Source organism: Squalius cephalus, assembly GCF_949319135.1.
Source record: "Squalius cephalus genome assembly, chromosome: 8".
NCBI lineage: Eukaryota > Metazoa > Chordata > Actinopteri > Cypriniformes > Leuciscidae > Squalius > Squalius cephalus.
Window position 1 is genome coordinate 44,458,892 of NC_137129.1, and position 21,332 is coordinate 44,480,223.

General features: G+C 36.6%; 1 protein-coding gene and 1 long non-coding RNA gene across 6 annotated transcripts in view; one reads left to right on the forward strand and one right to left on the reverse strand.

Moving 5' to 3' along the window:
• Positions 1-21,332, reverse strand: part of LOC307163783 — a 485,677-nt gene that overhangs the window by 41,212 nt on the left and 423,133 nt on the right. The window lies entirely within an intron of this gene.
• On the forward strand, positions 1,552-19,596 carry LOC307163675 (NLR family CARD domain-containing protein 3-like). 5 transcript variants are annotated; one of them, XM_079879839.1, is made up of 12 exons: positions 1,552-1,755; positions 2,669-2,740; positions 3,083-3,199; positions 3,468-3,554; positions 3,673-3,789; positions 5,327-5,440; positions 7,962-9,728; positions 14,795-14,968; positions 15,297-15,470; positions 17,426-17,599; positions 17,922-18,095; positions 18,534-19,596. In XM_079879839.1, the coding sequence occupies exons 2-12, from the start codon at positions 2,691-2,693 to the stop codon at positions 18,544-18,546; spliced, it is 2,961 nt and encodes a 986-aa protein (XP_079735965.1). In that variant the 5' UTR covers positions 1,552-1,755; positions 2,669-2,690; the 3' UTR covers positions 18,547-19,596. The 5 variants fall into 5 exon arrangements, with proteins under 5 accessions (XP_079735965.1, XP_079735964.1, XP_079735968.1 ...); XM_079879838.1 differs by having other exon boundaries at positions 1,552-2,740; positions 7,959-9,728; XM_079879842.1 differs by lacking the exon at positions 3,468-3,554 and having other exon boundaries at positions 1,552-1,774.

Consider the following 21,332-nt stretch of genomic DNA (forward strand, 5'->3'; position numbering starts at 1 on the left):
GCAACCCATATAAAAAGCTAACTTTACTTTAATAACAGTACCAACAAAGATAATTCAGTAGGCCTTCATGTATACACAAAACAAATTTGTGTAAACCATTTATCAGTCTACTGTAATGTAGAATTGCATTGAAAATAGTCTTCTTCAGGTAGCAGAGTTCACTTTGTACAAAACCTTATATTAGTCTAAGAGGCCAAACTAACGTTTGTGTTGCTAAATGATGCTGGTCGAGAATTCAAGGATTTATTGTCAGAACAAGAACTCAATCTCAAGCACTTTTTACGGTGTATTCCTTACAGCATCATTTTCGTCCTTGACACAAAAAAAAAGGCATCTGCTATGCCCGAAGTCTATTGTTAACATCAGTTGTCAACCCCAGTACCAGCTGTTGAGATCATAGTTCTTGTTTCTTCTGATATGATCGCAAGCATGACAGGCCTGGTCAGGACCAAAGATGCTTGCTCTTGCTACAAAATGTTCCCCCCAGGTGAAGAACTGCCTGTACAAATCATCATTTTGGTCCAGAAGCTTAAGATGTTCAGCTAGCTCTTTGGGGGAGTTGAAGTCATCCACATGGATAAAGGCACTTCCTGGTATGAATTCCTCATAGTTCTTCCTGGGTGGGCCGAGGACCACGGGAACAGTGCCGAGAGATAGAGGGTTGTACAGTTTTTCTGTAATGTAGTCTTTATGGATGGAGTTCTCAAAGGACAGGTAGAATTTACAGCTGGACACCACATCTGAATAATCTTGATCACTAATACGCCTGTTGAAGTGATTTCCGTAGGTTTCTATACTAATGTGTTCTTTTAACTCTGCATAAGAGTTTAACTTTTAACTCTGGACTACTCTGGAAGCTGGACTACAGTATTACTGCTTCATGTCCACAAACACAGTGCATTCATCATCAGAACCACAAGATTGAGGCAAGGACGTTCTGTTGAGCTGTTTTATTCTAAAGTTAAATAATTTTGGTTTGAATACAGAGAAGGGAAGAACATTAAATAAGAAGTTTAAAAACTGAAAAATAAACAGTTCAAAGTTCAAATAAAAAAGAGATTTTGTTTGAGTTTTTTCATTCTTCCAAGTGCTGTAAATTGTTCTTCCTTTGTGCATCTGTATATATGTAGGATACTAGTGGCAAACAAAATAATGGACACAAAGAACTAAAAGTTTAAAAATATTATAGCATTTTTAAAAGCAGTAATATTAGCATCATAAAATTAATAATAAACATCATAATATTAACATTTTACTTTAAATGAGTAAATAATATAATCTCTGGATCCAAAATAGTCTTATTTGTGCATAATTAATATTCATGTGATTAAAAATCTCATCGAGCCCTCAAATGATTACTGATCTAAACTAGTGAAGTACTACTCTCTCTCTCTCTCTCTCTCTCTCTCTCTCTCTCTCTCTCTCTCTCTCTCTCTCTCTCTCTCTCTCTCTCTCTCTCTCTCTCTCTCTCTCTCTCTCTCTGAACTGTTTATAATATAAACTGGATCTGCTGGTTTTCCTCTTCAAACTGGTTTGGCGACTTTTGCCTCCAGAAGTGAAAGTATTAGCATAGAGTTTTACCGTGTTCCATTTTACACCAGGACGGGATACGATTCTTTACCTCAGAGAAAACAAGCATCAAAGTGTTTAATAGTAATGTTTCTAGTTTCCTCTACAGGAATTGACATTGTGGGGAAACAGTTGATGAGAAACCATGAACATGTAGGGAACCATTAACCCAACAGTTTAATCCAGGTGAGTGAACATTAGTCAGGTGAGCTGCTTTACTTCCTCATAAACTTCACATACCAGGAAATACTTTCTTGAAGTGTTTAAAAACATAAACATGAAGAACTTAAAGAAACATTCATTTCTTAATCTTATCGATGTTGTGGGTGGGGTTGGACATAAAGGACAATAATAAAGATAAAAAATGACAAATTATTAGTACAGATTCATGAATCATCACAACTTTCTAGTCACAACTAAAAAATAAGGTAACCGACAAATAACGTGTAGTTTACATATTTGTGTTACTAAACAATTATAAGTACGGTGGATGAGGGAGGTTGTAAATTTTTACTTTACCATTTGAAATGTTTATGTCTCAAAGTTTCTGAGTAAATAAATGTGAGCTTGACATTGTGAAGTATAACGAATGCTGTTGTTAAACCTCCTTCACTCACAGGTGAGAGGATCATCAGACACTGTGAGTCGAAACAATAGTTTTGGAAAATCAGGGACATCAATTTCAATTTTGGACATGTCTTTATTTTGTTAATCAAATGAACTGAAATATACTGTATACTTTTAAGAAACTCAACCCATTTCATATTTATTCATTTAGTTATATGCATGTTATTGCTGTTTTTACAAACTCACTTTAGGTAATGTCAGTTTTATTAAACATTTCAATAAAACGAAACAAATAGGAAACCTGAAACCATTGATATCTGACTGAAGAAGAGTATCTGCTGATTTTGATGATACCAGTTCTGAACATTCATTAACATGATTGATAAAATCACATTAAATGTTGATAATTATTGATTAGAAATCAGAAATCTGATTTGTTTGGTCTCCATAAACACACTGAAGAAAATGTCAAATTAAATGTATTGTGTTTGAGTGTGTGTGAATGAGTGTTTCTGATCTCTTACTCGAGCAGCTTCATGAAGACTGAATGAATCATGGACGGCACACACACATTCAGTCATGGAGATTCTTCTCCAGGATTCAGGTACTTCAATCTTCATATGATCTTAATGTTATAGAAGACTCATTTTCTGCACATAACAGGGTGTTGTGTGTGTTTGCCAGGGTTGGTATAGTGATCTGTTGTCTCTATCATATTCTGGTGCCGGGATATACAGTAGTTGGAGCCACTCAGGGTCTTTAAACACTGTCCAAAGACACACAGATACAGTAGACAGCTAGATGATATATGACATTATCCTTGGACAGTCTCATCACTCTTCAACACACTGTCTTAATAGACAACCTTCTCATGTGGGATTTATTTTCATGTTAAATCAGCCAAGTTGATTCTTGTCTCTATTCTGTTATCTCTGTTCTATTAAAGTCAGTTTAAGGGTGACAGATCAATCTCACCGGAGTCCAGCTGTGTGTCCATGAAGAGTGACCGGTCTATGGAAGAGCCATTGAGATTTGAGGGAAAACACACATCAACTGATCTGAGGTACAACATTTTTGTTTAGACAGACAGAGAGACCACAGACACACACAAATAATGCATGTATGGCATAATTTGGCAAATATCCACTTATTATCAAAACTCAGACTATTATAAAGCGCTGCAATAGCAGGAGTCGAGCACAGGATCAGGTCTCCTCTCACAGCTGATCCAGAGCTTCAGTCCTGATGTTTGACGGACAGACAGAGAACTTTGAAAAGTGCTGAGCTTGATTAAGTAACTGTATGTGTAATTAGTTACTTTCCGCCTCTAGATATAGTTGGTGCCCTGAGGGTCTCGTCTCACACAGGGTCTTATACACTTTCCTATTAAAAGAGCACACATCTATGTCAATAAACAGGTGAAATGATCCTTGTACACTGTAATCTCTCTTCAACATTTTCAGAAGCTTTTCTGCATCTGGATGTAAAAAACAAAAAACAATCCCAAAATGAATTCTTGTCTGATTTCTATTGAAGCCAAAGTTGCAGACAGAAATCAAACCCACCGGAGTCCAGCTGTGTGTCCATGATGAGTGACTGGTCTATGGTGGAGCCAATAATATTTAAGGGAAAACACACATCAACAGATCTGAGGTACAACATTTTTGTCTAGAGAGACTAGATCAGCTCTTCCCAGATCTTCTCTGGAGCCCCTAACACAACCACGACACATTTACTTATGTCTCCCTCATATAAAACACCTGTTTCAGCTCATCAGCTCATTAGTAGAGACTGCAAGACCTGAATAGACAGATGGATGGATAAATGTAGATAAACCTCATGTAGAGACTAATTGGTAACACTTTACAATACGGGTGCACTAATCTGCATTAATTCATGCTCAACTAATGCACAGATAATCATTTGTTAATGTATGATTAATGAAGAACTAAACCATTAATTAATGATTACTGCATCAGTAACTAATAAAGATTCTAAATGATTAATAGATTAAGTAATATATGAATTGTTATTAATTAAATGTGTCAATGTATTAATTCCTTAATAACTTATTTTATTAACTAAAGGTGTAAATTAATGTGTTAATTACCACAGTTGGTCAAGGCAATGTACTTCAACTTCCAGTTGTCTGTTTTAATTAATCATTAACTAATGATTTGCAAATGTATCATTATGTTATGACTTTACTTGTTGAGGCACATGACTATTAACTAATTATTAAGTAATATGCCATTTTGGTTTTGACATCCACACTAAGCCATGGATTTCAATTTCCAACCATCTACTGACTCCGATTAACCTTGTTGTTCGCGCACAGGACTATGTCAGGTTAAGCTTGCGGTCGTGGTACACTGAGAACATGCGGTCAAGCTGACAAATACAACAGAACATCCATTATAGTCAGTGATACTACACTGGATGTGGTGCAACGCTACACGACAAAACCCCGACAGTAAACTGATGCCACACTCTATTCCTGACATACTCCAAGCTCTTGTGCTAGTTCTGTTACGAAGGACAAATGGACTTGTGATAGTCTGTCATGTCCAGTGTAGACAGCTGGTCTCGTCCAGTGTAAACACTGTGTAACAGTGTCAGGTGTTCAGATTCTGGTGTGCTGATATATGTGTGCAGCCCAACTCACCCATCCTTCACACACATTTACCGACATTACATTCACTGCATGTGCAAACTGTCAAAACCCATAAATGGCATATTACTTAATAATTAGTTAATAGTCATGTGCCTCAACAAGTAAAGTCACAACATAATGATACATTTGCAAATCATTAGTTAATGATTAATTAAAGCAGACAATTGGAAGTTGAAGTACATTGCTTTGACCAACTGTGGTAATTATTAACACATTAATTTACACTTTTAGTTAATAAAATAAGTTATTAAGGAATTTATACATTATGACACATTTAATTAATAACAATTCATCTATTACTTAATCTATTAATCATTTAGAATCTTTATTAGTTACTGATGCAGTAATCATTAATTAATGGTTTAGTTCCTCATGACTCATACATTAACACATGATTATCTGTGCATTAGTTAAGCATGAATTAATGCAGATTAATGCACCCGTATTGTAAAGTGTTACCGACTAATCTATCCATGTAAATAAACTGTATATATTTTTGTCTGTATTCTTTTGAAGTGGATTACTCCAGCAGAGATCACAGGCACCAGAGTCCAGCTGTGTGTCCATGAAGAGTGACCGGTCTATGGACAACATGACATTTAAGAGAAGACAAAAATCAACTCAAATGAGGTACAACATTTCTGTCTAGACAGACTCAACCTGATAGTAACTCACTGTACCCAGACTATCCATTATTAATAATAGATAAAGTAAATAGATAGTTAACAAAGATAATGTACACAAGCAGGTGAACAGGACACAACAGCGTGTTTTAACATAGACACGAACAATAATCGGCCAAGGACAGAACTGAACAGGAGAATATATAGGGGAGAGCGGGGCACAACCTAACGCTTTTTGACTTTCTCAGTTTGTGTAAATCTACTTATGGTTCAGAGTATTTATTTTTTTCCCACATTAATTTCCCACATGTCTAGTACAATTATGTGTTTTTGTTTTATTAATACAGTATGTACTTTTTTCTTGATATACCCCGAAAGAATGGAAGTGAAATGTGACAACATGCCCCATAGGTGGGGTACATTGTAACATGTGTGGGGCACATTGTAACATAACATATGGCAGCTTAAAATGTTATCTGATCTAATAAAAAAATATATACAAAACAAACTAAAATATTTTCTAAATAAAATACAATTAAAAAACTTTTTCATGTAAAATAATGGCAATTTTTAATAATTAAATATAAACTCATTTTTGAGTTTTGACTACGAACACATGAAAACACAGCTATACAACATAGTTCAAAACAAATAAATAATTAGTCATTTCTGAACATTGACACTCAGTCTTTATTCACCTTTTTCTCACGTTTTCTCAATAAAAATTAATAAAATTATAGAATATAATAGCATATTTCTAATAGGGGCACATTATAACGCAGTGTTACAACATGCCCCAACCTGCACAACTGGGATTTAAACCCGGCTAGTGTCTTCTGCTAGTTAGCGAAGCATTAAAGAACTATCTCAACTGTTAAATAACATATTGGAGATTAAAATAATATCAGATTTGTCTTATTTTAAATAAACACAAAAAATAGAGATGAAAAATTAACTTAAGAAATTTGCTTTTGCTATGGTTTAATAAATGTCTATGGATATCTTCCAAAAAAAATACAAATTTGGCGGATTTTTTTTTTCTATATAGTGTTGATATGGCAACTAGTAAATAAACAAAGTTTCGTCATCCAAGCATGTGCGGAAGTATTTAAAACAAGCGTGTTACAACTAACCCCGCGTTAGGTTGTGCCCCGCGCTCCCCTACACAGGGTAAACGAGGGAACTACTGTAACTAGACACAGGTGGATGAAGGTGAACTAATCAGGGACTAACAAGAACAGATGCAGACGTACGGTTTGTCGCTCTTTAAATGACGTTTTATAAACAAAGTTCGGGAGGAGTATGTTCAAATAATCAATCAATCAACCAATCTATCAATCATCTCATCAAACAATTACCATGTCTACCCTATCAGCATGAGAGGAAGCATATATATATTCACTGTCAACTCACCTAACTTCCTTGACAGTTTCAGCATCCCTCCACCACCCCGACTCCTCACTCTTGGCTTGTTCTTTCACAGCCAGGAATACGGGGGGAGTACTCTGGGTTCGGGCCGAATACCGAGCCCGGAGCCCTCTCCTTGGACAGCACGCCAAATACGCATTTATTCTATCTGACTTATTTGTAAGTGTGAACTAGTGAATGTGGCATGACAGATTATTTATCAGACGCTTTATCAACCCTTCCTTTAAATGGCAGCAAGAACCAATCATATCTTTATTGCTAGTTATAGCATGAAATAAACATGAATAAACCATGAACACAAGAATATATGTTGAAATATACAGTACAACTTACTGAAATATGTTTCAACCATGGAGAGATAAAACAGCTTGTGAATCAAGTAACATTACATTTAACTCAGAAAAGTTATACAATGGTCGTACAGTAGTTCATTAGTAAGCTAGAAAGAACACTAGAGAGTTATGCTCTTAACCTTTTAGGGATGTTTTCATTATTTAATGTATATCTAAATCTGTGTCAGTTATATTGTTAATTAAAATATGTTAACTAATTGCAAATTAGAAACTCAAACTAAAATGTGTTTGCGTCAAAGTGTGAAAATTATGAATCAGGTCACATTTCTTTTTCTAGTAAAAAGAGTTGATTATTGTTACCATCATTATTTCACAGACTTTCAGAGCCTCTCAACTCTTTCAGGAAGTTCAGGAGCTGCAGGTTATGGAAGTTCATTAAACCGGCCTTCAGATTTTCAGATTAAATTGAATGTTGATTTATTGAATTCCATAATGTGGACATTGTTATTCTTACCTTTAATATTATAGTAATGATCAAGTGATTTTTTTCCCTACAAAATGTACATGTATCTTAAATATTTCCAGGATTATTTGAATTGAGAACAGAATCAAATAATGAAATTTATATCAATATCCAATTCCTAGAGGCTTGTGCAAATGGCCAAATAACAGTTTAACTGATATATAGACCAACAGCACTGTTGCTTGTGTGATATTGTCTAATTATTTTATTAGAGAGTGTTGTTATTTTACTAAAACGTTTCTCTTCATGTTGTAATCTGTCAATCTTTCACTGGTCCAAAGCAGATTCAAATCAGATCTGCTGAAAAAGTTTCAGTGTCTGTATGAAGGAACAGCAAAGCAGGGAAACCCAACACTCCTGAATGAGATCTACACAGAGCTCTACATCACAGAGAGTGAAAGTGGAGAGATCAATAATGAGCATGAGGTGAGACAGATTGAGACACAATCCAGGAGAGCAGAAACAGAGGACACATCGATCAAATGCAATGACATCTTTAGACCTTTACCTGGACAAGACAAACCCATCAGAACTGTGCTGACAAAGGGAGTCGCTGGCATTGGAAAAACCGTCTCTGTGCAGAAGCTCATTGTGGACTGGGCTGAAGGGAAAGAGAATCAGGATGTCCAGCTCATATTTCCACTTCCTTTCAGAGAGCTCAACTTGATGAAGGACAAAACACTCAGTCTTTCAGATCTTCTCCATGTCTATTTCCCAGAAACTAAAGAAATGGAAATATCCAGTGATGAATATAAAGTGTTTTTCATCTTTGATGGTCTGGATGAGTGTCGTCTGTCTCTGAACTTTAAGAGCGCAGTGAAACTGTGTGATATATCTGAATCAGCCTCAGTGGACGAGCTGCTGATGAACCTCATTGAGGGGAATCTGCTTCCCTCTGCTCTCATCTGGATCACCTCCAGACCAGCAGCAGCGGATCTCGTCCCCTCTGAGTGTGTCCATCGAGTGACAGAGGTACGAGGCTTCAATGAGCCACAGAAGGAGGAATACTTCAGGAAGAGAATCAGTGATCAGAGTCTGGCCAATACAATCATCACACACCTGAAATCCTCGAGGAGCCTCCACATCATGTGCCACATCCCAGTGTTCTGCTGGATCTCAGCCGCTGTTCTAGAGGAGATGTTGAGTGAAGCAGAGAGAGGAGACATTCCCAAAACTCTCACTCAGATGTACACACACTTCCTGATCATTCAGAGCAACATCAAACATGAGAAGGACTATAAGAAGAGCGTGAAAGATGAAGACATGATTCTCAAACTGGGGAAACTGGCTTTCCAGCAGCTTGTGAAAGGCAACCTTATCTTCTATGAGGAAGACCTGAGCGAGTGTGGCATTGATGTGACAGAAGCATCAGTGTACTCAGGATTGTGCACTCAGATCTTCAGAGAGGAGTTGGGCTTGTATCAGGGGAAAGTCTTCTGCTTTGTTCATCTGAGCATCCAGGAACATCTAGCAGCTCTATATGCACACATTCACTTTACAAATGAGAACAGAAATGTGTTTGACAAAACCAAACAAAGTTTCTTTAGAAATATCAGAAGCCAGATGAAATATCATTCATTATCTGAGCTGCATCAGAGAGCTGTAAATAAGGCCTTAAAGAGTAAGAATGGACATCTGGACCTTTTCCTGCGTTTCCTTCTGGGTCTCTCATTGGAGTCCAATCAGACTCTCTTACGAGAACTACTGACACAGACTGGAAGCTGCTCCTACAACAAAGAGGAAATAGTTCAGTACATTAAACAGAAGATCAGGGAGAATCGCTCTCCAGAGAGATCCATCAATCTGTTCCACTGTCTGAATGAACTGGGTGATGATTCACTGATGCAGGAGATCCAACGTTATCTGACATCTGGAGGAATAGGAAAAACCAAACTCTCCTCTTCACAGTGGTCAGCTCTGGTTTATGTGTTGCTGACATCAGAGCAGAATATGGATGATTTTGATCTAAACCAGTTTATTGGAGCCAATAATACAGCAGAAAAGGTTCTTCAGAAGCTGATGCCTGTGGTTAAAGAGTCCAGATCAGTTCAGTAAGTCACTCTGACAACATTCATTACACTGATGAAACATGATTATATTTATGAGTTTAGCATGTGCTTTCGTACCAATTCAGTGGATGACCCGTGTAAAATGCATAAAATGTTTTGTTTTGAGAGAGAGAGAGAGAGAGAGAGATGCATGCAGCGTAGAGCGTGGACTGATCATGAAATAACCGTGAACAAAGCGGCAAACTTGACATCATCAACTGCATGCTGAACGCTGTTTAATTCAGGACCTAATTCAGGCAAGTTATGAGTCCTGAGAGTCCATGAAAAATAAACACCAAATAAAGATACAGTTTTACTCATAAAAAGATGTAGTGAAATTTCAGTCATTTTCTCTTCAGTGGGGAATTGACCCTTCTCAGGGAGTTTGATTGACAGGCGATCTGACCAATCATAATCCGCCATCCACCATTTTTGTCCTACAAAGCAGTCAGGAGAGTTAGAAGATTAACGTTGGAGGATTTGAACTTGAAAAACGGTGTGTACTGACATCTTTCCGCGGTTAAAACAACATTCCTTCTTACATTCATTCATGTTTATTTGATGCTTTAAATTAAAGGTGCTCTAAGCGATGTCACACGTTTTTTAGGCCAAAACCATTTTTGTCACATCCAGCAAACATCTCCTCACTATCCGCTCGCTGCCTGTCCCCTGAACACACTGTAGAAACGCAGTCTCTGTAGACAGCCCAGGCTCCACAAACCGCAACAAAAACAAACTGGCCCAGCCTTGGCCACGAAACATAACAAACAGTGTTCCAGCCAATCACGGACAAGAATGATGTGGGGGTGGGGGGGTTAGTGCACGTGCACATGAAGGGGGGTGTGGGGGGTGGAGGAGAGAGAAGCATGAAGAGGGAAGTTAGATAGAGGAGAGATGTCCTAACAACGACTAATGTTAAAATTGTATATTCTTGAGAATTTTGATATGGCCGACACACGACCAAAGAGACGATGATCCGATGAACGAATAACAAAGAATAGGGAAAAGGAGAAGGAACGTGAAGTGCTGAATTTACATGGGAAAAACGTTCAAAAGGTGGCGAGAACTCCGCCGGCAGAAGGGCTTCCGATCCGACATTAAGGAGGCTCTGTTTCTGCTGGTTTATGCCTGTTTCAGGAAGCACGGAAGGGAGGGGGAGGGGACGGGATGAGGAGGAGGGAGGGTCGAGCTATCCTCCGTTTTGTTTGACAATACTTCGAACGTCAACAAGAAATGATGTCACCCAACATCACTTAGAGCAGCTTTAACTAGAAGGAAGAGATGATCGGTTCATTAGCAACTTTAACTGATGCTAGAGCGATCTGTCAGAGCCACAAAACGGTATTTATCGTTTAAATTTCTTTAAAAAATGACCAAATTTGAAGGCTGAGACTTTGTGTTTCATATCAAAAGTAGCCTGGTCTGTCCTGTCTGTCAGCGTGTTGTCAGTGTGTTGTCGGTGGACTCTCTGCACCGCCATTGTATTTTCTCCGCTCTGCGTGAGATCATGATGTGGCGTGAGAGAGGCGTGGCTTGTTGGACATAGCTACAGTAACTAAAGGGGGCGGGTCTTTGCGAATGTTCAATTGTCATGTCACTATAGATCTTTGTTTGTATCTTTAAACTAACTTTGCAAGTGACCTCAGTATATTACTTTTGCCCCTGGTAGAGGTCTGCACGTGCTTTAAACTGAAGCCCGAACCCGGCCCGTACCTGCGATCATTTAAACCGACCCGACCTGACAATTACATTTACATGTTAAGCCCGAACCCGACCCGAACCCGAGGTCCACTCTGTTTCTCACAGCAAATAAATACCATTTTATATCAAATTCAAACTCGGTAGGCAGCTGACAGAATTCCTTTTCTTTGGCGTGCAGGTGAATCCCAAAATATTAGCGAGAAGAAACCGTTCTGGATGAAATGTGAATTTTAAAACAAATTAAATGAACAACAGCAATAACTTAAATAAAAGTGCTTTAAAAAAACATTTCATTTGTATATATATATATATATATATATATATAAAATAAATGTTTTTTTTAAGCACTTTTATTTAAGTTATTGCTGTTGTTCATCTAATTTGTTTAAAAATTCACATTTCATCCAGAGCGGTACGTTTCTTCTCGCTTTGCAATGTTTTCGCTTTCTTCTCGATGTGCAATGTGTGCATAGGCTACACACCACAGACACACAGGCTCTCTCTCTCAAATTTGAGACCCGACCCGAAACCCGCACATTTTTCGGGACCCGTCGGGCTCGGGTCGGGTAGCAGACCTCTAGCCCCTGGTATGTGCCTCTTCTACGTAGGCTACCCCCTTCTCTACAGTCACACCTTTTTCAGTATGAGACAATAATTGCCCTCCTTGAATAAATTTTTCCAGTGCATTTTTTACTTTTACAAATACCTTTATAAATTAAATAATGCTTTAATTAAAAAAAAAATCAATAAAGAGATTTTTTTTTGTGATTCGATATTTTTTTTATATTCGATTTTTTTCTTTCTTTTTTTAACACTAGACCATGGGGAAAAGTTAAATCATACACTTATACAGACTGTACATGATGTATAAGATGAGACATATTTACAAAAACAATTCATCATATTTTTCTGACTTATTTTAGAAACATACAGTACTACATTCTCTTTAATAAATGATTCAATAACAAATACATTTTTTAACAGTCACTTGTCGCCACCTTGTGGCGAAACAATGTAATCGATAAATGCGTTGTTTTAAGCGCCAAATCAAAAGCTGATTTACTCTATTTTGATCGCTATCGTAGACATCAGTGTTTATATTTGAACTTTAAACTTTTATCCCAGTACTTCTATGATAATTTGAACTATTGTATCACAGAAATAATGATAGGCTACTATGAGGAAAAGACTGCTGTTTCATGACGACTCTCTCTGGGTCAGCGTCAACACAGATCTGAATGTTGCGATATGATTTTGTCAAAGGTTTAATAGACAGACGAAATGGAAGAAGATCGCTTGGGTTTTTGAATCGAGATCACAGTCTTTTAAAGATGAATCGTGCAGCTCGACTGTCTTATCTCTTTCTCAGCATATGAGTAGCGCTGCGCATCTTGCGAGGGCTTTTCAATACATTCAGTCTCAATGCACTTTCCACTTATATTACGTCACTCAATACTCAAAGATAACGACACATTTCATCCTCTGTTGAAACGAAAGTGGCTAACTTCAGTAAACCTCATCTACAAGCAAGGGCAAATATAAGTAAGGGATAATGCCCGACGAGGTGTCCATTAACAGAAATTAATGGAGGCGTGAACCGTCCGACGCGAAGCGGAGAACGGTTGCTTCCGCGAAGTCCATTAATTTCTGTTAATGGACACCTCGAAGGGCATTAACCCGCTTATACCATGGTCACTTACGAAAGACAGAAATATTTAATCAATTAATAATACTTTAATGTGTTTTAGAGTAAAAATTGTGAGGGTTTTTATTTATTAAGTCGAGCGCACTATTTAATATCTCCCGTATACAGGCGTTGCCAAGCAACGTGGCCACAGCGACCCGACTGCAGCAGTTGATCAGTGAGTTTGAGCCAGCGCAATCATTTAGAACTGTCATCAAGCAAATTGACGGAACGGCTTTCCTAGGTGTACATTATCACTTTTTAACGGACACCCTGCAGCCAATCAGAATCGTGTATTCACCCAGACCATGGTATAAAGCAATTTAATTTGAATGAATATTGATTCTGTAATAAAAGAAAATCGATTTTAAAATCGTTTAAATGTGAAATCGTTAGGTGAATCGATTTTTTTCTCCCAGCCCTAAAAAAATATTGTCCCTTTCTGAAAAAGGTGTGACTGCAGAGATGTACGTAAAAGGATGTTAAAAGCCTTAGGCATATGCCACTTTAAAAAGTGTGAGAACCACTGGTCTATATGATATCCATTTAAACAACATAAACTAAACAATATATAGACTGAAATCGTGAAATGGCCTTCAACAATATTAAATTGTGAGCGAGATTTCTCAGCAATGAACAGGGCAAGTGATTTTAAACCATAATGCAAGAAAGCATAATTTAAAAATTGTCAGTTAATCTTCTCTTGTGCTATCTTCCAGAATGGTTATGTAAGTTTGTTTCTATTTAAGATCAAAACTGACATGTGAAATAAACTTCAAGGAGAGCCCCTTGCTGCACGCTTAAGCATTAGTAAACGCTCCTGCCCCTGAAGCCGATCCGTAGGCAGGCCTTAGAAAGTTGTTTTCAAGCAGAGAAAAATTAATTGCTCAGACAGTAATTGTCAACTTTGTAAATAGTTTTCATTATGAAAATATTTGTTCAAACTTGTAGTAAAAGTTTATGAATTTATGCATAATATGAATTTCTTCTAAATTATTTGTTAAGGATATTGAGTATTGTCTGTAATAAATAGAGTTCATAAACCTTTGTTTGACTAGTTTATTCTGAACCCGCTCAATAAGCGCCGCTTCGCCCTGCCCACCACAAGTACATTCTCAACCTGTGGGAAACACTGATATATTAAAAAAAGGTTTACCATCAAGTCACTGAAAAGGATGTTTAATCTTCATTAGATTCTTTCCAAAGCTTCTGAGGTCACTTTACTTTTGATAGTTTTTGATAGTGTTTTATGGTGTGTATTTCAAGACACTTTTATCCTTATGTTGATTATTATCAGGTTAGGCAAAGTACATCAAATCTGTCCTAAATCACAAGCATCTGAATTTTCATACTCACAATCTATAGGTCAGAAGACTTCTTCATGGTCTGTTCAGTTCAGTTTTTTTTAGAAATCAAATACTTTTAGCTGGCAAGCTTCTTAGTTTCAATTAAATATAGTTTTATTATTTACAGGTTAACTAGATTACAAAAAGGCATACTTGTAACAGGACAATTGCATATTTTCCACAACAATAGTTATAAGCATGATTGGATGATCTGAAGAGGTGACAACTGCTTTCATATACAAATCTGTTGAGGAGAAAGGATAAATTCATATATATCTTATCATTTATATCAGTGTATGCTGAACTGAGAGACTGAAGAGTGTCATTGTTCTCTACAGGTTGAGTTATTGTCGTGTTACATATGAAGGTTGTGCTGCTTTGAGATCAGCTCTGAGATCAAACCCATCACACCTAAGAGAACTGGATCTGTCAGGGAATAAAGTAGGAGATTTAGGAGTCGAGCAACTCTCTGATATACTGAAGGATCCTCACTGTAAACTGGAGATACTGAGGTAAGATTTATAAAAGTCTCAACATAGTCCTCTATTTCAGTGGTTCCCAAACCTGTCCTGCCGGCACCCCAACACTGCACATTTTCTTTGTCTCCCTAATCAAACACACCTGATTCAACTCATCAGCTCATTAACCCATGTGATAATGAGCTGATGAGTTGAATCAGGTGTGTTTGATTAGGGAGACAAAGAAAACGTGCAGTGTTGGGGTGCCGGCAGGACAGGTTTGGGAACCACTGCTCTATTTTAATGGTAAATAATAATTGCCATACAAAAAAAATAAAAAAAACTGAACTGAGATACTGAAGAGTGTCATTGTTCTCTACAGGTTGTATAATTGTGGTGTTACAGATGAAGGTTGTGCTGCTCTGAGATCAGCTCTGAGATCAAACCCCTCACACCTGAGAGAACTGGATCTGACATTGAATAAAGTAGGAGATTCTGGAGTCAAGCAGCTTTCTGATCTACTGCAGGATCCTCACTGTAAACTGGAGATACTGAGGTAAGATTTATAAAAGTCTCAACATAGTCCTCTATTTTAATGGTAAATAATGATTGCCATACAAAAAAATAAATAAATAAATAAATAAAAGTCTACTGTGGAATTACTAATGGGAATGTTGCTTTTATTTTTATTAGATTCTTTCCAATGTGTCTGACATAATTTTACAATATTAAAGATAGATTAAACATGACTGGATGATGTAAAGATGTGACAACCGTGTTCACATACAGATATGTTGATGATTTTTGGGTACTTGCATAAAAAAATATATTATTTGGTTACACTTTATTTTAAGGTGTCTTTGTTACAGTGTAATTATATATTTAAGTACTGAGTAATATTAAGCAACTACATGTACTCACTATAGCAGGGCTATTCAATTAGTTTCATTCGAGGGCCGCATTATCAAATCGAAAAGTTGAGGTGGGCCGGTAGGTTGGTTTGGGGGTTTAGCTTATTAATTGAAACATAACAGTTTCAATAAATAAGTTAAAGTAACCCTTAAAAAAGTGTGGTATTTACTTGGAAATGTGGTACCCAACAGTATGCAAATATATAAAACCATAATAAATAAAAACTTGATCATTTACAGCTGTGTACAACTATTTTCCTTGGAACAAATAAATTATTTATACAAACTTATAGCTGTTGGTGAGAAATAATAATTATATTATTTATAATAGTTATGCTTAAATGAAAATATTCTGACAGTGAGACTTGTTAACCACAGCTACTCACTCCCACCGTATAAAAAATGCCTAAACACAAGTTAAAAACTATACGCACCTTTACAAAGAAACTGACATAATTTCATAACAAACATTAATTATATATTCCTCTAAATCTAATGCAATATAAATCACTATATTTACTATTATACTACATAATATTATAGTAGTATATATTTACTATATTTATTTATTACGACATAGTATTCAATATAAATATTGTACATTTCTGCCCAACCCATGGTAAATTACTACAGTACATTCATGGTAAATGTTTGGGGGATTTAAAGTCTTCTAATTTCGTTCATACCACAATGTTTCTCCTGCTTTCCTCATCAGTCTTGTTGGGAATGTTGAGGCTGTTTCATCCGATTTAATACTAGTTAAATCATCGAGTGATTTGTGTTTTGTAGAGGTTTCTGTCGAACTGAAACGCTTCCCACTGGTTGTCGCAACGCTGTTTAATATAGTGTCCGGGACCGGGAGTAAACGCAACTCCGTGCTGGGCCGTGTTGAAACAACTAGTGAAACAACTGAAAACATCGCTATTTGTTGTTATACTGTACTGAACGAGAGACCGCTTCAGATGATTCAGTGACAGAGCAGTCTGAATGAATCCAAATAGTTTTAGACCGTTATGCAAGCGCGTTTAGAACCGAACCAAAATTATGATTCATTCATGAATGATTGGTAGCCTATCGCTGGTTCAGTCGACATAAATTCGGGACACATATAATAACTGCTGAAATATTCGCACATAAAATGTTTCTCATGTCAATCGGAGCGAGTATAAAACTGAATTAGCCGCACCGTCAGGAAAAGAGGAGGAGGGAGGTTGGTGCCGTCGGGCCGCATGGAGATGATTGGTGGGCCGCATTTGGCCCGCGAGCCGCCAATTGAATAGCCCTGCACTGTAGGGTAAGGGTAGGATTAGGATTTGGTTGAGGGTTAGTTACGTGTAATTATGCATAATTTACTGTTATTACTATGGTAAGTTCATGTAACAGATGTAACAAGGACACTGTTAAATAAAGTGTTATCGAATATTCTTGTAATTTTTATGATATAGCAACTAACTAATCAAGCAGTTTGTAGAAGTGGGTCTGAATCTTAGACTGGACCTGTTAATGGAGCTGTGGATTAAGTCTCTGATTGTGAAGTTCCTGCTTATCTGAGCTGTAGATCCTGAACTGAGAGACTGAAGAATTTCATTGTTCTCTACAGGTTGTGGGATTGTGGTGTTACAGATGAAGGTTGTGCTGCTCTGACTTCAGCTCTGAAATCAAACCCCTCACACCTGAGAAAACTGAGTCTGTCTGAGAATAAAGTAGGAGATTCAGGAGTCAAGCAGCTTTCTGATCTACTGAAGGATCCTCACTGTAAACTGGAGATACTCAAGTAAGATTGTATAAAAGTCTCAACGTCGGCTGTTTCTCTCCTGTGGTGAATAATGAATGATATACAACAATAATGTATACAAAAAAGGTGTACCATCAAGTCACTGAAAAGGATGTTTAATCTTCAGTGGATTCTTTCCAAAGCTTCTGAGGTCATTTTTCTTTTGAATGTTTTTGATAGTTATAAGATTGGATGATGTGAAGAGGTGACAACTGCTTTCATATACAAATCTGTTGAGGAGAAAGGAGAAATTCATATATATCTTATCATTTGTCAGTGTTTGCTGAACTGAGAAACTGAAGAGTGTCATTGTTCTCTACAGGTTGAGATGTTGTGGTGTTACAGATAAAGGTTGTGCTGCTCTGACTTCAGCTTTGAGATCAAACCCATCACACCTGAGACAACTGGATCTGACAAGGAATAAACTAAGAGACTCAGATGTGAAGCCACTCTCCTATCTGAAAGAGGATCCTCATTATAAACTGGAGAAGCTTTGGTGAGTAGTGATGATTAAAACTGTTCATGTTTTAATTGAAAGCTAATTTAGTTTTGTAGTTTTCTTTCATTTTGATGGTGAATTACTCACTATAAAAAATGTTTAATAAGTGTTGTCATTGTTAATGTCAATTGCAATAAAAGATAATGGTAAATATGTATCACTAGTTTCTTTATCATAAATAAACCTGACCCGGTGACACAGAAAGAGGACAGTCATACAGGATTATAGATAAGGGTCAAGGGTCAAGGGTCATCAGTCATGGTGACTTGGAAGCCAAATCAAAATCTGAATGTTTAAAAACAGCTTTAACAATCATGTATCACAGTATTATATTATAATCTCTCACTTAATCAACCAAGTAGTTTCTTTTAGTTGTTCTAAAGTTGATAATGCAATAATGTCACACACGTTTGACTGTCTGTGTTTTACTTACAGGTTTAGACGTTAGTCTGACCTTCTCTGGATCAGCTGATGGAGAATAAAGAGCCTCTACAGACACAATCACATTCAACAGAATCAACAGACACAAACCCACAGTGATCATCACACACACATGTGTGTGTAACTTTACAGAATGGTCCAATCCTTCATCCAAAGTCAAACAAGGAAACCATCAACCAGATGGAACTGGATAAATATTTTGAATGTTCAGATCCAATCTGACCTCTGACCTGTAATGCCTGAATCATAATCATACACTGTTTGTTCGTTGGCCAGAGGAGAACTGAGTGACTGAGTCTGGTTTCTGCCAAGGTTTTCTTCTCCATTCTGTCACTGATGGAGTTTGAGTTTCTGCCACTGTCGCCTCTGGCTTGCTTAGTTGGAGACACTTAATATTTAACAATATTATTGATCTGCATTGACACCATTATATGAGAACTGAACTGACCTGGACGATGACATCACGGTTTTCTCCAGAGCGGCTGTATAGATAAATGAACTAAAGTAATAACTTTTTTTACAACAGAAACGAATGAACACTGAACTTACTTAAGATGGATTATGAGACTATTTTCTTCTAGATCTGTTGTACAGCAGGAAAAAACTTTGTTGCATTATTTTCCTGTTATCACTGTAAAGCTGCTTTGAAAACATCTGTATTGTAAAAAGCGCTGTATAAATAAAGGTGACTTGACTTTTGTTTCTACAGAAGTGACATTTATACTGCAAATGCTCTACTACAAACATCTCCATATATAATATTTATTTAATGATTTAATGTGATTCAGCCCACCAAACTTATTCAAATGCCTTTGATTATAGTAACATTCACAATTAAATCATCTATTGTCTTTTATTTCTTTTTTATTTAAAAGCAATGATACATCGCCACTGTTTAATGAAAATCTATTTTTAAAATTTGAATTCATGACCTATGGACACCTTTCAGTGATAAAATGGTTATTCATGTTTTCATTTTCATTTAGAATTGCAGAATATACATTCTCATATGCTGTCTTTAATCTATTGCCAACTCCAAATTAAATCTTCTATATGAATGATTAACTGTATTCTATTATAAATCGATTCAGCAGTCAGAGATGAAACTCAGAGTCCAGCTGTGTGTCCATGAAGAGTGACTGTTCTGGACAAACCAGTGAAATCAACTGATCTGAGGTACAGCATTAATGTCTGGATGGAGAGATAGAAAGGCAAGGCAAGGCTAGTTTATTTATATAGCACATTTCATACACAATGGCAATTCAAAGTGCTTTACATAGAAGAAATTAAAATAATAAAAAGAAATAAGAATAATTAAAACAGTTTAGAAAAAAAAAAAAAATACAGTACAGTACAAACTGTACTAACTAGAACTAGAACTAGAATTAGAACTAACTAGATCATTCTATGTGAGGTTTATCTATAAAATTAACTATATTAATGCTTGTCTCAATTCTATTAGCTCTGTTCTATTCTATTACTTATACCAACTCACATTACTTTTACATCTTTAATTTGTGGTAATCTGTTATTGTAATATTTTGTTCATGACTCTCTATTAACTCTTTCCCCGCCATTGATGGACATTTCCAGCTTTCCGTTGTAACACTTCAAATTAAAGACAAACTGAAACACAAAAAAATAAGGGGAAACCACATCCAAGTATATTTGCCAAACAACAGTTCAGAACAAATGCATACCAAAAAAATTTTTTTTTAATGAAAAATACAACCACACCAGAAATCAACAATAGGGCTACGCCACAATCACCAAAAAACAGCTCCAAAGAGTTCTTCACTATCAACTTAGTCCATAAAATGTCCACACAGAAACACAAACTGATAATATGGGAATATAGATAATGTGGGTGTAATGAATATAAGGAACCTGTAACCCCTGTAATCCAAAGATCAGTTCAAAGTCAGTTCAGTTGCGACCACAGTCTCGTCGTAGCGAATAACTCACTCAGACAAAAATAGCTGAAAAAGTTGAAAAAAGGGGGAAAAAATATAATCCACATGGGTGATCCAAACGAAGAAGAGTTGATGCTGGTGCAAAGTCTGTAGTGAATGCATAGATTTCGTAGCCTGGAAATCCAGACCTAAATCTAAAAGATTAATGGATTTCCAGGGTATAGATTTCAGGTAGCACCAAACAAACACAGTTGATGAAATATACGGCCTACAATGACTCATTTCACATAAAAAGACAACACAGTTGCACCTGCTTCCATTTATTTGTGATTACAAGAATGCATAAAACAACTATATTCTACCATCTTTGTGCTTGTTCAGATGCTCAGGGCACTGTTTAGCCATAGAAACAGGTAGATGGAGTAATATTCCAATGAGAGAGAGATTCTGTAATTATTGTAATCAAATATGAATACCTATGTGACTGAAGACAAAAAGCATTTCTTGTATAACTTTTCTTTGTATGTAGATTGTGTAAGAAATATTTGGGTGATCTCACACTAGTTGGTGATGTTTGTATTGATGTGTCACAGGTCTGTGGGTTGAAGCATGCATGGAGATTGGCATCGTATACAGGGCCGTAGCTAGAGGATTCGGGGCACCCTGAAAAAATATTGATGTGGGCCCCCACCACCCTCCACCAATATCATATACTGTACAAGAGATGAGCATGGAGGCCCAACAGAAGAATGTGATGTTGTTGTAAAACCTTTTTTTTAAAGTTAAATTTTATATAAAAAATTACAACTTATAAAAATAAATTATTAAATAATAATAAAACCAATTTTAAAAAAGTAACAGCAAAATAATGTGTTTTTCC

Coding starts and splice junctions, on each gene's coding strand:
- LOC307163675 (XM_079879838.1), top strand. CDS start 2,691: ATGGACGGCACACACACATTCAGTCATGGAGATTCTTCTCCAGGATTC. Junction 2,741..3,082: donor GATTCTTCTCCAGGATTCAG/GTACTTCAATCT, acceptor GTTCTATTAAAG/TCAGTTTAAGGGTGACAGAT. Junction 14,969..15,296: donor TGTAAACTGGAGATACTGAG/GTAAGATTTATA, acceptor TGTTCTCTACAG/GTTGTATAATTGTGGTGTTA.